Here is a 13791-nt window from a genome sequence, read left to right as displayed (position 1 = left end):
CAAGGCTTCATTAAAACAGCAGCAAAATACTTCAGGATCTATTTTACTCACCAGTTCTGTGAAAACACAATTAGTTCTGTGCTGTACAGACCGTGACTAGTTCCATGTGTAATTTTTACTGAGATTTTCCTTAAAATGTGAATGAATGTTTTTTTTATCTGCGCATGGCTCAGGCTTTTATCTGTGCTGATTATTTCTCAAAGCACACACACACACGCACACACACACACACTCACACACACACAAAACACTAAAAATATACTCGTATAGGTGGGTGGTATGACCAAAATCTTATATCACTGTATGAGTAATTTTAAAATCAAACAAACAGTATGTACACAAAATAGTCATTTAATATAATGACTTAATTACTTTAATAGTAATTAATGTTGTGACTTAATTAATTTAACAGATTGCACCTCATCCGATAATTTTTTGTGGTATTTTCAGTAACTTGATGGATGCAAACCAAAAGGTAAAATTATTCATTCATATTTTTTGGTGAAAAACTTAAAGTGTGCCTTAAACAAAAGTTTAATATTAATTAGTAGTTGCATTTATTAATTTAGACCAGGCTTAAAATGTAACAATCAAATTGATCTGACATGTAACAAGGAGGTCCCTGTCAGTTATTTTAATATTATTTATGTACAATACTGAATTTATTAATATTCTGAATTAGCTTTTATTTTTATATTCTTCATTTTTTAAAGTTAAGTTTTAGTAATTTGTGCTTTTTAATTTTTTCCTTTTTATATTTCTATATAGCTTAAATATATATTTATTTTAGTTCTAGTAATTTTACTTATTTATTTCAGTTAGTTGCCAAGACAACATTTCTAATTTCCATTTAAGTTTTTTAAGTTTACGTTTTTCATTTAACATTTACATTCATATTTTATTTTATTTTATTATTTTATTTAAATTTTTAATTTAATTAATTTTTTTAATTTAATGTCAGCTTTATTTCATTTACCGAAGATGATTTATAATAATTTTAGTTAACAATAACAACACTGGTCCCTGCTTTCCATGGACCAAAAAGTTTGAAGACCCTTGGTATAAATGGTACAGAAGCTCCACCAGTTTATATATTTCTACCAACCTATATAATGTATATAAAATCATTCAAACTTCTCAGCCCAATTTGATGTGACGTACCTTTCCAAAAGAGCCCTGTCCAAGCACCTTGCGGAGCTCAAACTGTTGTGGGTCGGCCTTCTCCGAGCCCTCTTTGACATGATGTGTGATGCTGATCTCTTTAACAGAAACTTCTTCCTGGAGAGAAGATGACAACAAAACAGAGAGAGAATTACGTCAGCGAGAAACATGAAAACTTCAACAATGCCAAAGCGCCATAGGTGGTACAAATAAAAATTCAGACAAGTAAACCGGAAAAAAGTTGGTCACCAGCCAGAGAGAAAACACTTCTGCTGAATTTACCCGAACCCAATAATAAACCTGGACATGCAGCATGAAATTAATACACAGATGGAATAAGCGAGAATTTCTGCGAAGCGGTTGCAAACGCATCACTCTCACCCACGCCACGCACATCACAGCAGTGCCCCATGGTGTCCCACGTGTTCCCGGGCCCGACCTGGGGCTCGGCACCCTGCTCCATGCTTGAGGGAGGAGGGGTTGAGCCCCGGCAATCCCCCTGCAACGTGCGCCTGCTGCTGGGCTTCTGATGCACAGAGAGAGCAAGTCCACACTCAGTAGAAAGCTTGTGTGACGGACAGCTTCCCACACGGTTGCCATGACACCGCCCCCAATCCTCCTGCTTCATCACAGTACCGGTGGGCGTGGAGAAGGGTGACTAAAGACACAACGTTCAAGCTCTTCTTTCCTCACTCTCTTCCTCCCACTCTCTCTCTCTCTTTCCATCCATTTCTCTTTGTCTCCCCCTCTAATCCATCAGCTTTCCATCTCCACATGGTGAGATGATGTCATCCTACGTTGGCGTACCAGCACAGTATCTTTCATGAAAGTGATGAAAGTTTATGGGCACAGACGGTCCTCCATCACTCAATATACTGAGACCCAAACAATAACAAAACCTCCACTATGATGCATTCAGATACAGTAGTAGCTTAAGACTATGGGTGGGGCTATGTGGTTGCTAAGGTATGCTAAATGGTTGCTAGAGCCCACCCACAAGTCTCTATGATATTCTGGTCACTAGATATCATACAGTAAGCCGATATTGTCCACCACAGGCAATAATTTTAAGTCTGGTAGCTTAGAACCAAAGTTGCTATTGTTAATTAAAACTAAAACTACTAAAAATGATTTTGGTTTTTTAAATACAGCTGAAATAAAATAAATAATAAATAAATTTTAGATGGAAAAATCTAAACTGAATGTAAACAACCAAGAATTAGAAATGCTGCCTTGTCAACTAACTGAAATAAGTTTAAGTTGATGTACTAAAATGACTAAAACTGAAATAAAACAACATCTATATAGAAATATAACACATGACTGACAACACACTACTAAAACTTTAAAATGTAATAGGTAAGACACAGTCATACTTTTATATAAAAATAGTAACGCTGTGCCTGAAATCGAATACTTCCCTACTATGTAGTATGCGAAAAACAGTACACCAAAAGAGAAGTATGTCCGAATGCATAGTATTCAAAAAACAGTATGCGAAAAGTATCTGGATGACCTACTACTTCCATCGAGATTCTGAAGTGTGCATTCGATGGACACTTTACTATCCCATGAGGCCACAGGAGAGGATTTATGAATGGAAGTGAAGCGACGCAACTGATGCTGGTAGGTCACATGACAGATGTAATTCATTCATACTACCTATATTCATACTATATAGAGCGTACTTTTTTCTTTCAAATGTAGTACCTACTAATACGGTACGCGATTTCAGACACAGCGTAATAAGAGTACTAAAGTGAAAATAAATGATATTAAGCAATATTAAAATATTTCACAAGAAAATATTTAATTCAAAATAATTATCAATAATTCAAGCAAAAACAGTGCAGGAAGAACTATGAGCTAAAGTTTAATAAATTAAGGTTAAGGGTATGCCAAGTTAGGGTGATAATGCTTTAGCAAGCAACACTAATACCAGATTAAAAAGGTCTCAGCCATTTAAAAATAAGATTATGTTCAAAATGCCATACTACACTACTATTTGTACTAAGAATGCAGTATGATGCATGTATATTTCGCACAATATGCAAATATTACCGGAAACACCTACACAGCATTCACAAAAATGTGCAGTACACACTCTGCACAAGACTCAGTGTGTTTTGTTTTACTGACAAAGCAATGCACCCAACCTTCAATTTGGAGAGTGACAAATCCTGATCTACATAATGAGTCATTTGATTGAACTGCCAAAAGTCAGGACATTTCCACACAAAATGTCGTTTATTGTTACATACTACTGCATTCTGCTCTTAATACTATTTTGGAAAAAGTCTGAGCAGTATGCAGCATGTTTGTATTCCAGTCTGAACACACCCTAAGATTTTCTACAATCCCTTACGTAAAGCTCAAGACTTGTGTAAAGTCCACCTCCACGAAGACTCCCAAATTCCCTCTTCCACCCAGCTCCAGTGTTATCGCTAAAGCTGTTAATGCTGCATAAATACCTCAGAGTCCCATGGAGAGCGATGTGGAAGCGAGGCCAATGAATCCTCCATCCTGTTCCAACCCAAATCAGTCTGGCATCGTGTCAGCCTGGGATCCCTCAGAGCAGCCAGCATCCTGCCATGAGGTGCCGGATCTCCGTCCAGTCCTGACAGTGTTTCTAACCTTTCTGTCACTTCCTGAAGCCCCGTGGGCAAGTCTATGGAATGATGGTGTAGCTGTCTTAGTCTAGTCCAGTCTGGAGAGTTTGTCTCTAGCATTTAAGCTTTGTATTCCCTTGAAACAAGGTCTGTTGAGGTACTCAGATAAAGAATTAAACCGGTTGCACTCCACCTTAGATGCCTCGGCTTGGCAAGTTCTTGCTGAAAAGCATGGAAAAAGGGTGGGAAGGAACTTGGAATCTTCCTTGGAAGCATCCAAAAGTCTACAAAGCATCAATGCAAATTCCGTTTGCCTGATATATGAAAGAGAAAATCATTGAACCAATCGATGGTGGAAAGGAAAAGCAAAGGGAGGGAGGCAGGATGAATCTGCTGTTCACCTGCACACCATGTTAAGCACATACAAGCATCCAACCAGCAGCACCTCCCCGCCTCTCTCCTCGGCTCTCGCTGAGCATAATTCACACCTCATCTCAATGTCGCCAAGAATGGAAACTGATACTTCAGAATGAGAATGACTCGCTAACACTTTAGAGTCCAAATGAAAGTTGATAGAAATACAAAATGAGGTATTTAAAATCAAAGCCATGTGTACTACAAAGATCAAAGGTATACGAAAAAGGGGTTAAAGGCCTGAGACCTGACTCCAGCATGTGTTTGTGTGAGTGTGTTGCGTCTGATTTCTGACTGAGAGCTGTTGTCCAGTTTGTATGTGTGTGGATTGTGGTGGAAGTGTTGTGTGCTTGCAGTGGTAATTTAGAGACTGTGATTCAGAGTACAGATGGTGACAATACAGGATGTGCATGTACCATGTAATCACTGACTTAAGCCGTGGTCACACTAGACTTTGAGCACACAAAATGTTGTGATATGATGTCAAACTCTGCGGCGACTTTTTTTATAAACATGAATTCAACAAATAACAAATGATACATTCAAAATGTAAAAATATACAATCTACTCAACTTTACTGCAAAAAATATGCATTCTTTTAATTCAGCCAAGAGGTCACGCTATAACGTATCAATCTACTACTGGTCACACGTCTTCACGTGATGCAAATTTGCAGACCAGAGTTCACCAAACTTGATCTTTGGAATGCAGTGAAATGCGAAACTTTTTGCGTGAGCTTGCGTTTCCGGTCTGATGCATTCACATGCGTATGAATGGAAGTCAAAGGACTTAAATGTGGTGTGACTGCTCCTTTACAGGACACCTCTATCACACGTACAAACAAATACGCATCTCATCGATCTAAAGGAAAACAAACTTCTTTATTAAGCACCTTCATATTTAAAGTTTTGTATCTGAATACATACTAGATTTGTAGTGGATGCAAAATGTGTAGTGCACACTAATTTTGGAAGACATACTAGGCCTTGAAATCATACTAGGTTTGCAGTGCATTCTACAAGGTGAATTCAGGTAAATCAAGCTACTTTTTAACACTGATATCGGAACCGTCACTGGCCATAATGTAATGATATTATTTTGGCAGACAAATTTTGAGAGGACAAGTAAAAATGTGTAAAAAATAGAAGAAATCCTTAGTGATGAGCCTTGCAAAATGTGGCCCAATTTACTGAATTTACCCTGCATATATAAAAAACTTCATAGTACTTCAAAAAACTTCATTTTGTAATACTAATACTGTAAATACTAATTCTATGTAAATACAAACTGTTTGTAAAATGACACAATAGGGCGCACAACAGACCAAATATTGGTTTCTCAATTGGTTCCTTCACACAGAATAAAAATGTGTAAAAACTGTACCTTTAGGGGTACAACAGCTTATCACTGGGACAGTACCCTTAAAAGGACATCTTTGTACCTTTTTTTTTTTTTTTTTTGGTTTTTTTTTTTTACACTAAAAGGTTCAAAGTAGTACCTTAAGGTAAGTATTGCTACTCTAGGTACTAATAAGCATCTTTTTTAGGGGTAAAAAAGGTACAAAGATCCCTTTTAAGGGTATTGCCCCAGAGACAAGCTGTTGTACCCCTAAAGGTACACTCTCAGAAAAAAGGTACAAAAGCTGTCACTGGGGAGGTAGCTTTTCAAAAGGTACATCTTTGTACCTAGAGTGCATATTGGAACCTTAAATGTACATATTAGTACCTATAGTGTACATATTGGTACCTAAAAGGAACAAAAGGTAGCGCCTCACTGAGAGCTTCTTGTAACTTTTTTTTTGTGTACAATTTTTGCAAATATTTACTCCGTTGAAAAAAATAAAAAAATAAAACATACACAGTGATATAAGATTCATTCATTAATATTTAATCTTTTTTGAAATACAAAAAAAAAAAAAAAAAAAAAAATTTGAACATTTTAATTTTACAAAATGCCTACAAATTGAAAAACACCCTCAAACTCAGATGAAAACATTTTTTAAATAATTCTATTTACTTCAATATAACATTGTAAAGTTTGTTTTGAGTGTCTGATACATGCCTTCCGGAGATACACGTCAGCTTTGGAGTCAAGCGGAAACCCGATCACTGTCCATAGTACAGTACTCACCGTTCTGCTGGGGAATCTTTCAGGCTGTCTCTGAAACAGCCTCCGTAGAGCCTTCAGTCTACATTGCAGCATGCGGATCACTGCCTCACCAAACACAAGTGTCCAGAGCTTAGTGGCCGCCATACCGCTAGTGCCCTGCTTCTGCCTCTGGTCTGGAGGAACCCGGTCCAAGTGAGTGAGCATGTGTGCCAAGATATGCAAGAAGTTGTAAGGAGTGAGAGCCTGGATGACAATCACTGACTCACAGAGGGGGGAAACCCAGTCCTGAAGGAGGGAGTGTTAAAGTCAAACTGGGAGATTCCCCTCTGCAGACCCTCCAATCCCTCCAGTACAGAGTCCTGGAGATCCCCACACACTCTCACAGCTGACCAGTCACACAGAGACACATACACACATGCTCAGCCTTGTTTCAGGATGTTGGGCTACAGCTGAGATTAACAACACCTGTTGTAAAGTACAGTGGTGCAACGCAAGAACTGTCCCCTTCAAACAGAGACCATAGGTGTGCAGAACACACAGTGAACTTTCAATTAGCTCCACAAAAAAATTAAAAAAAAAAAAAAAAAAAAACGCAGCTGCTTTACAAAAGTAATCAATGTTGATTGATGATCATTCATTAATACAGTTTATTCACTATAGTTTTAAAATATGGTAATAAAATATGACAAGAACTCAGTGTTAAACTGTGTCAGAAAAAAATAATCTTAATTATGTCAGATAACACTTAAGCAAAACATGGTCAGGTCAAAGTGTCTGAATAATTTTTGGTACCCAGTTTTACTGGTAGTCCACTGTATAGAGAATTTTTGGGTATAATATGTCACAGTTTACTTTATTGTGCTATCCTCACTTACATAAATGAACTATAGTGTCTTGCAACAACTAGTAAAAAAATATAAAAAATAATATATAATGTCTGAGTAATTTTTGGTTTGACTGTGTGTGTATATTATATATATATACATATATATTTTTTTAGAGCTGCGCGATTAATCGTAAAAAGATCGCAATCTTGATTCAAGCACAATGTCAACGCTTCTCCCGCGTCTATTAAACCTTTGACAAAATCATACCGGAACGTTCAAATCTGTGTTCGTGCTGCCAGAGCCAGAGAGAGCCGTTTTGAATCACATATTAGTTATTTCTGTGTTACAAATATTCACAGAAATTATCACAGAAGTACTGAGATATAAGTTTTAAGTTAGTATTTAAACACCGATGTCTACGATAGCGATCAAAATAGAGCAAACTACCTTTTGAAACGAAGTTGGCACGTCAAATAATGGTTGTATCAATTACATCTAATTCCACTAGGTGGTGACAACTGATTGTTAAAAAATGTATTTGTCATTGAATCGTTCATTCAATTGATATATATATATATATATATATATATATATATATATACATACACACAAAATCCATTGGCAAGTTTGGTATATTTTTAAACTGACACACATAATTCTCCAAATATTGTCTGAATAATCAGCCTGACTGATATAAAAAGTCAATTTCCTTTTTACACCATTGATTACACCACTGATTACCAAAGAGGAGAGGACATTACCGAGGGACAATACTGGCTTATGGGGATCTCCAAAGGGGAACATACAATCCACTTGAACTCTATTTTCCACCTCTTCATGCTCGTAGATCCTGTCAGCTGCACGTATGGAATTCTGGGAGTCAGTTTCACTAAAGCCGCTTGCGCAACACAATTAACAGCTCGCCTGGCCGGGCTTTGAGGCCCTTGAAGTTGGAAAGGCAAACTCTATGCTCCATAAACAGGACGCCACACTCACCATTTTCCACTCGGATGACACAAGCTCATCCAACAGCTCTGAAAAGAGTACATTATCACTGTACGACGAGAGTTTCCTATTACGATAAGTCAGGTGCCAACAAACAGAAGCAGAGTGTGGCAAACTCTGTCCGATTTGGACCGTGCTCTGGGTTTGGGTTTTGCGTAAGTGAGCGCGATGGGTTATGCAACTCAACAGAGTAGGTTTCCGACCTCAGAGAACAGCTGCGAGATCTTTGAGGATCCAGTTTCTCTCATTGTAATGATGAATCTCAAGGTCAGTTGCAGTGAATGACACAAGTGAGATTTTGACGCTGCATTATAAAATAGTTTGAGCGCGAGATAAAACATCTTAAAACTCAAAGAGGCAGGTGCATCGTGGGAACTCAGAGTAGAAAAATATATAAGATATAAAATATAAACACCAAATACATCAAAGCATGACAGAATAATGCTAATGTTAAATAAAAATATGCTTTATGCTGACATATTGAGCTGTGGTGCTCATGTGGGTGACAGAAGTTTGAATAAAACTTGCAACATTTCCTGATTCCTTTTGCCTTCATTAATTTCTTGTCCTTCCACTACTTTTAATAAAAATGGCAAAAGGCTATAAAATAAAAAAATGATAATAAAAGTTTCTAAAATAGATAAATATTAACATAATATCATTAATAAATAATATTAATATTTAACATAATTATGAATAAGTATTATCTTTAAGTGACATCAACAAATTCCGTCAATAACATATCCAGTATCAATCTATATTCTTAAGAAAAATGAAGTGTGTGCATTTTTTAAGAGACAAAAAGATTTCTACATGAAGCAAATGGAAGAGAGAGATGGAGGCATAATTTATTCATACATTTCCGAGAGGGGGACAGGAAGATCAATAGTGCTAATCAATTATAAGTGAGCTAGTGTCCTCAACGTGGTCCGACTCCCAGCTTTGGCCCACAGCACTGAACTTTCTGTAATATTTCAACTGACAGAAACACTTACGAGCTGAATGACTAATCCAAAAAGATGTCTGAAGATAACTAGGCTAAGGACCCACAAAAAGCAGAGCATGTATTCTGGGTTTCTGTGGTTTTCAAAGGTCAGAGGTTTGAATCGAGCCATGACAAGTCAAAAACAAAAAACTGATTATCTGGTTTCCAGGCTCCTCTGGGTGGTTCGCAAGTCACAATAAAAACGACTGTGTTCAAACTGGGTTATATTTTTTTTAAAAAATGTTTCCTCTGTGCTTTGTGTCCAACTCAATCTTAACTTCCTGACAATTTCTGTGCTTCTTGTGAACTCGAAATGCCCGGAGAGCAAAGAAAACATAAAAGTGATAAAAAAAAAAAAAAAAGGACAAAAACACAAAGAAAAAAAGAAAGAAAGAAATGAAGGCTCTGTCCTCCAAGACAGAGAATTCAAAATGTCAGTCTGATTCATCTGGTTTTGACAGATGTCAGAAAGAACAGACCAACACACAACACCGAACATTCAACCAGGTTTTGAATGAAACATGTCAAAAACGCATATGGGTCACATTTCACCCCAAAACCAAAAGAGAGTAATTTCCATAAGGCAAATGAAGCTTATCATAAAAATAGTCACAATTCAAATCTTAACATTGCTAAAATGACCTTTATTTTCATTAGGTAAAAAGGTAGGCTAATACTTTACAATAAGGTTCAATTCATTGACATTAGCTAATGCATTAACTATCAGGAACAAACAATACTTTTATTTGTAGTTTCTACTTTGGGGTCAGTAAGATTTTTGTTTTTGGAGAGAAATTAATACTTTCATTCAGCAAGGATGCATTAAATTGATCAAAAGTGACAGTAAAAGACATTTATGTTTCTTTTTATTATATTAGAATGATTTCTGAAGGATCATGTGACACTGAAGATTGAAGTAATGGCTGCTAAAAATCACAGAAATACATTTCATTTTAATATATATTCAAAAAAACAGTTATTTTTAAATTGTAATAATATTTCAGAATATTACTGTTTTACTGTATTTTTGCCCCAATCTTTCGAACGGTAGTGTATACTAATACATTTTTATATAACTTTAAATTACATGCAGAAGTATATACATTTTAAATTAACATTAAAGGGATAGTTACCCCAAAAATGAAAATTACCCCATAATTTACTCACATTCAAGCCATCTTAGGTGTATATGACTTTCTTCTTTCAGCCAAACATTATTAGGGTTATATTAAAAAATATCCTGGCTCTTCCAAGCTTTATAATGGGAGTGATTGAAGGATGAGATTTTTGAGCCCCAAAAAGTGCATCCATCAATCATAAAACGTACTCCATGCAGCTCTGGGGGGTTGATAAAGGCCTTCTGAAGGGAATCGATGCATTTGTGTAAGACAAATATCCTTATTTAGAACTTCATGAAGTAAAATAACGAGTTTCCGGCGAGACAGCCATACGCATTTGCCTTATGAAAGTCATATACACCTAGGATGGCTTGAAGGTGAGTAAATTATGGGGTAAGTTTCATTTTTGGGTGAACTAACCCTTTAAATAAACTGTTAATGAATTATGAAATAATATGAATTAACAATAAGCAACAGTATACATATTAAATGTAATTTATCATTTAAATTAAACATATTACTTAAATTACAGTTTCTTTAGATTTTAGGGTGAAATATGAGCTGGATGTTTTCTTGACAGGTTTCATCTAAACCATATACACACTGTGCAACATACAAACACTCAAAACCACATCTCAACCACAAACACACATGTTCTGGTCTGCATAAAGTCATTGACAATGTCCCTATTAATTTTGCTTCTCTGGGGCCTTTTTCTGGAGCCAAGTCCACTAATTGCGAAGTTCAGACCATGCTGAACTTTCAGTCTCTAGGGTACAAAGCCTTTGCTCATTAGAGAAAAACGCAACAAAAGAACACATGCACAACAACACAAAATCCGAAATAGAATTACGAGAAAGTGTTGCCAATAATAAAACAGAGCAAAGCCGAGGGAGATTCCTAATCATTTCATGCCATAGACTCCAAAAGCATTCTTCTGAAAAAATGAATGTTTCAGCCCTTTTGATGTGGTTCTTCCTGCTCAGAGCACCAATAAGCAAAGAATCCCCCACAAAGAATCAAACTACACTACATTGTTCCAACTACACCCTACATCCTTAGTACATCATCAGTTTCCTCCTTTATGCCCTCTTCCCTTGACCTATAAGAAAAATTTATGAAACGTCTCTCTCTTAAAAATGAGCTAACAGTTTATATCAGACCTGCTTAACCTTTAGAAAACATATGTGAGCTGCATATCTGCACATGCTGCAATATTCGCAGAAATACTACAACTTTTACTTTAATCTTGCTAATATTTCAAACTGACAATACCGAAGGGCTCCTACCCGCGTGTTTCTCTGCCTGATCCGCAGGGGAAACATTTTCAGCATGGTCCTGTCCGCATGTCAGTCACTCCACGCTGTGGACGGCTAAACAGAACCCTTGTCCAGCGTGGCAGGAGTGGTCACTTAGGCGGTCCGACTGTGGTGCGTTCATACATGCATACAAAAGACAAGCAAAAGGAAACGCCTGCCCAGGAAGGGCCTACAGCTGCAGGTCAGCACCGAGATTAGAGCATGTCCTGCCCTGGTTTCCTAGGCAACACCTGCACAGGAAGAGGCACATCTGTCCAAAGAGAGCATCAATAATATATCAGCCTTGAACATACATGCTGTGGGGCTGTATATGAGTGTTTATACGCTCATATACTCTATATATGCAAAAAGAGTCTCAGTTTCCTGTCGCTGGGTCTGGCGCACATCCTCCACAGTAAGATAACGGCAGTCGCTAAAATTCATGTTGGGACAGAATTATGTATGGTGCCCAAAAACACAAATATGCTGTTAAAATGTCAAAGAGCATTTAAAATGTGTGAGAGATTAAGAGAAAGTTGAGATCTTAAAGGGATAGTTCACCCAAAAATGAAAATTTTATCATCATTTACTCCCCCCCAAACCTGTATAAATTTCTTTGTTCTGCTGAACACAAAGGAAGATATTTGGAAGAATGTTTGTAAGCAAGAAGATCCTGCCCCCCACTGTTAACGTGTTATGAATTAATATGAATTAACAATAAGCAACATTAAATTATTTTAAAATTTAAATTAAATAAAAGCTAATTTAAATTAAATATATTAATTTCAATTTTAGGGTGAAATATGAGCCTGATTTCCTGTTCCTAGGTCTGGAAGCACATCCTTTACAGTAAAATAATGCTTTGGACCATGGCTGTCGCTAAAATTCATGCGTCTGGGACTAAATTTTGATGCGTGGGGCCCTTTTAAACACAAATGTGCTGTAAAAATGTCAAAGAGAATTTAAAATGAGAGAGACATTGAAAGAAAGTTCTTAAATATCAGATCTTTTCCAGCTGAGTTTCAGTCTACGTCAGATCATTCTGGGCTGAACCAGGTCACGTGGCGTCAGATCAAGTTCAAAGTTGGATATTATTTTTTCATCTGCTTCACCCGACTTCCTGTGCTGAATGACAGAGCAGGAACCCTCCCACCGGCCCCCTGTTCTTGGAAAGCTCTCAGGAAGTTCGACACCCTGACGAGGGCATTACATCACCCTTAGATCCTGACCTCAGATGTAAAATCCTCCTCTCACGCGTGGAACCGTGCCAAGACTGCCTCCCAACACGCCTTCAGATGTGGAAAAACATCGTCCCTGTCTCCTTCTTGTCTCAGAGGGAAATGCGACATCAACTCTACTGTTTCTCTGAGTTAGAGAATGATAAACAGCACAGAGAGCCTAACTCTGACGAAAGTTGGACACAAAATCAAAGGTTTAGTGATCCAAAGATGAAATGTTGCAAGAACAGGGTCTAAAATGTATGTTTTTCCACACCTGCCAATGGTGGCTGAATTGAGAAAAAAAAAAATTAACCAGCCATGAATATCTCTTACTGGCCAATCATTTTTTTATATAAGAAAGTTTTAAAAAATGAATATAAATGAAAGAAATACAAAATAATAATAAATTAACTACTGATTAAATAAATGTTTATTTGATAAATTAATACATACACTTATTATATATGTTATATACATTTATATATAATAAATAATTTTAATTTATTTCTGTGATGGCAAAGCTGAATTTTCTGTAGCCATTACTCTAGTCTTTAGTGTCACATAATCCTTCAGAAATCGTTCTAATATGCTGCTTTGCTGCTCAAGTAACATTTCTTTTGAACAGTATACACACATTTTATAGCCTTCCTTGCCTTTGACGTGCCTAATGAACTTCCACATACCGTGCCCTTCATACGGCGCAATGGACAGCACTTACTCATCCTGACACAGCACAGACTGCACACTGCAGAAAATAGCAGCATTTCTTTCTGCTGCTTCTCAGACGTGTCTGTCTTATCAAAACACTCACTGGAGTCATTCACAATTATTGTCGTTGTGGCACTGGGCCACTGATGTATATGAGATGGAGGGCGCTTTAACTGCAGAGTGAGTGCTGGTGAAGGAGACATTTGCGTTAAAGCCAACAGAGACAAGATTAATGGATCCCTCTCTCTAGATCTCAATAACATTTCAACAACCACCCCCCCCCTCCACAATCTCTAGTAAAACTGCTTCTTTTCCTCTGACTTCAATTTCCTCTCTG

The 13791-nt window shown here is 37.1% G+C and overlaps 1 protein-coding gene across 7 annotated transcripts in view; it reads right to left on the bottom strand.

Annotated features, from left to right (window-relative positions):
* rps6ka3b (ribosomal protein S6 kinase, polypeptide 3b) overlaps positions 1-13791 on the bottom strand; it is a 38806-nt gene that overhangs the window by 13718 nt on the left and 11297 nt on the right. The window contains exons 1-2 of one of the 7 annotated variants that reach the window (XM_051881629.1): positions 11518-11680; positions 1162-1278 (exon numbers count right to left, since the gene is read on the bottom strand). In XM_051881629.1, coding sequence (XP_051737589.1) covers positions 1162-1278; positions 11518-11562 — 162 coding nt within the window. In that variant the 5' untranslated portion in view covers positions 11563-11680. Of the gene's footprint in view, positions 1-1161; positions 1279-1542; positions 1805-3632; positions 4085-6314; positions 6616-11517; positions 11681-13791 lie in introns of those variants that run through there. The other 6 variants (XM_051881627.1, XM_051881623.1, XM_051881622.1 and 3 more) reach the window with 6 other exon arrangements.

The sequence above is a fragment of the Ctenopharyngodon idella genome, chromosome 23 (assembly GCF_019924925.1).
Source record: "Ctenopharyngodon idella isolate HZGC_01 chromosome 23, HZGC01, whole genome shotgun sequence".
Classification (NCBI taxonomy): Eukaryota; Metazoa; Chordata; class Actinopteri; order Cypriniformes; family Xenocyprididae; genus Ctenopharyngodon; species Ctenopharyngodon idella.
The sequence above is the reverse complement of the archived record's forward strand: the minus strand, read 5'-3'. Positions and strand labels throughout refer to the sequence as shown.